At 41.2% G+C, this 1,776-nt stretch overlaps 1 protein-coding gene across 1 annotated transcript; it reads left to right on the top strand.

Annotated features, from left to right (window-relative positions):
• Positions 1 to 261: 261 nt before the first annotated feature.
• Positions 262 to 748, top strand: BDCG_00617 (uncharacterized protein; the record flags this gene model as incomplete). The annotated part of the gene is made up of 3 exons (XM_045416123.1): positions 262 to 323; positions 398 to 531; positions 603 to 748. The coding sequence occupies 3 exons, from the start codon at positions 262 to 264 to the stop codon at positions 746 to 748; spliced, it is 342 nt and encodes a 113-aa protein (XP_045271924.1).
• Between the last annotated feature and the right edge of the window lie 1,028 nt (positions 749 to 1,776).

Genomic DNA, 1,776 nt, shown 5'->3' with positions numbered 1-1,776 from the left:
ATAGTCACATAGAAGGATTCAGACCTGTGATTCACAATCACTCTTATTTGCTAGAGTAATCTGGCTGTTTCACAGAATCACTCACAGTGCAAGTAAACCTCTCTAGAGTAGTATAAATATCCCAGGTCTGTCTGTGAAATCTCATCTTCTTTTCTCTTTTTCTGTAACAGCTTTCATCCTCACAAACTGTGAGTATTCTCATTCATCCGCGAAGTGTTTTCACTCAGATGATAGAGAGAGAGTGTTTCTGACAATGTCTGCATGTTGGTTCAAGAACTTCTCAAGAATAAAAATTTTTCAATTTCAACATCTTCACAAACAATGTCTGACTGCTGCTGAGCTTCTCATGAGCATCTCTGTAACTTCTCTGATCACTTTTTACCAGCTGATGGAGCAGGGATGCTGCTGCTCACAACTGTGCCTTCACTCTCCTCAGCCCCGCCACCGCACCCGATCTTCAGGCCAGCAGCTCACCCCATCCCTCTCCCAGGCCAGTCCCTGGCTCTAAGCAGTGCAGTCTCCTCCTTTGCTGTAAGTCTTCTCACAAGTAATTCCTTACAGATTCTAGCTGACAGTTCTTGTAAAGCTTCTGATGTTGCCAGTGTCTTCTGCAGCCCTGCAGGCCTACAATCACCCTCTCTCTGCCTGCACAATCTCTGACCAGGTATATGCAAATATGCCTAGGTTCCCTGCCAATGGTCCTCGCGCCGCGGCGCATTTTCACAATCTCATTGTCAATGGGAGATGAGTCCCCAGGTACCCGCAAAATCCAGGTAATCAAGGTAATACAAATGCCATGAATTTGTGATAAGAGTTGATCTGGACAGATGAGCTCTCTCTCTGTGTTCTCATTGTTTCCAGGCTGAATACTTCAGCATAACTGAGAGAGCAGACACAGCTTCATGAGAAGTATCTGGTTACACACACAGATGACCAGTCTTCAAGGCCCTGTCACAACTGTGCATGCTCTGATATTCAGCTCTTCTGAAGTCTATGCATTTCTGATGACCTTCATGTTAAATGTAATAATTGCCTGTATCACAGACATGATGCTCTCTGCTCCTTTGAAGAGAGAAATTGATAGTTGTGAGGGAATTGAGTGTCACAGATGTTAATGATATGAGTGTGGATTTTCTTTGTTTTTTCTTTATTGATCTCTAAATTGCATTCACAGCTCTGTTTATTTTCTTATTTTTTAGCTTTAATGAGAACATGTTTTCTTCTTCTCTTGCATACACTGCAGACTGTTCATCTCAGTAGAAACTCATCATCTTATAGACTAGGGTTTGCAAATGACAGTGTTAATGTCTTTATTACAATCAGGTTCTTAATGAAGATCATGTCATTCTGACTTGTCAGAATTCACAGCATGAAAGTCATATCTCAGCTTCTGCAGATGTCTTATCTGCTCAGATGATTCTCAAGTGAACTCATTCATCTTGTCAGAATACTCTTATCACTGAACCTTGAATCAGAGCTCACAATCTCACTTCTCTGAGTTAACAATCTCTTTGATCTGATATTCTCTTTCACTCTCTAGTGCTTCATGAACAGAGTGATGAGTCACAGAGTTCTCTCCTGAGAATTCCTTGTATTCACAGAGTAAAGAGACATGAAAAATATTATATATCTGCAACTCAGGTGATAGTTTTAATCTGTAGAACTGTGAGCTAACTTTCTTCACAATCTTACAAGGCTCTGTCTGCAAGAGATTCAGCTTCTTACTAGGTCTCTGTGTGATGATGTTTTCTAGACTCAGTCAGACTCTATCATCTT

This window comes from Blastomyces dermatitidis (assembly GCF_000003525.1).
Source record: "Blastomyces dermatitidis ER-3 genomic scaffold supercont1.1, whole genome shotgun sequence".
Classification (NCBI taxonomy): Eukaryota; Fungi; Ascomycota; class Eurotiomycetes; order Onygenales; family Ajellomycetaceae; genus Blastomyces; species Blastomyces dermatitidis.
This window is presented reverse-complemented; position numbering and strand designations above follow the sequence as displayed.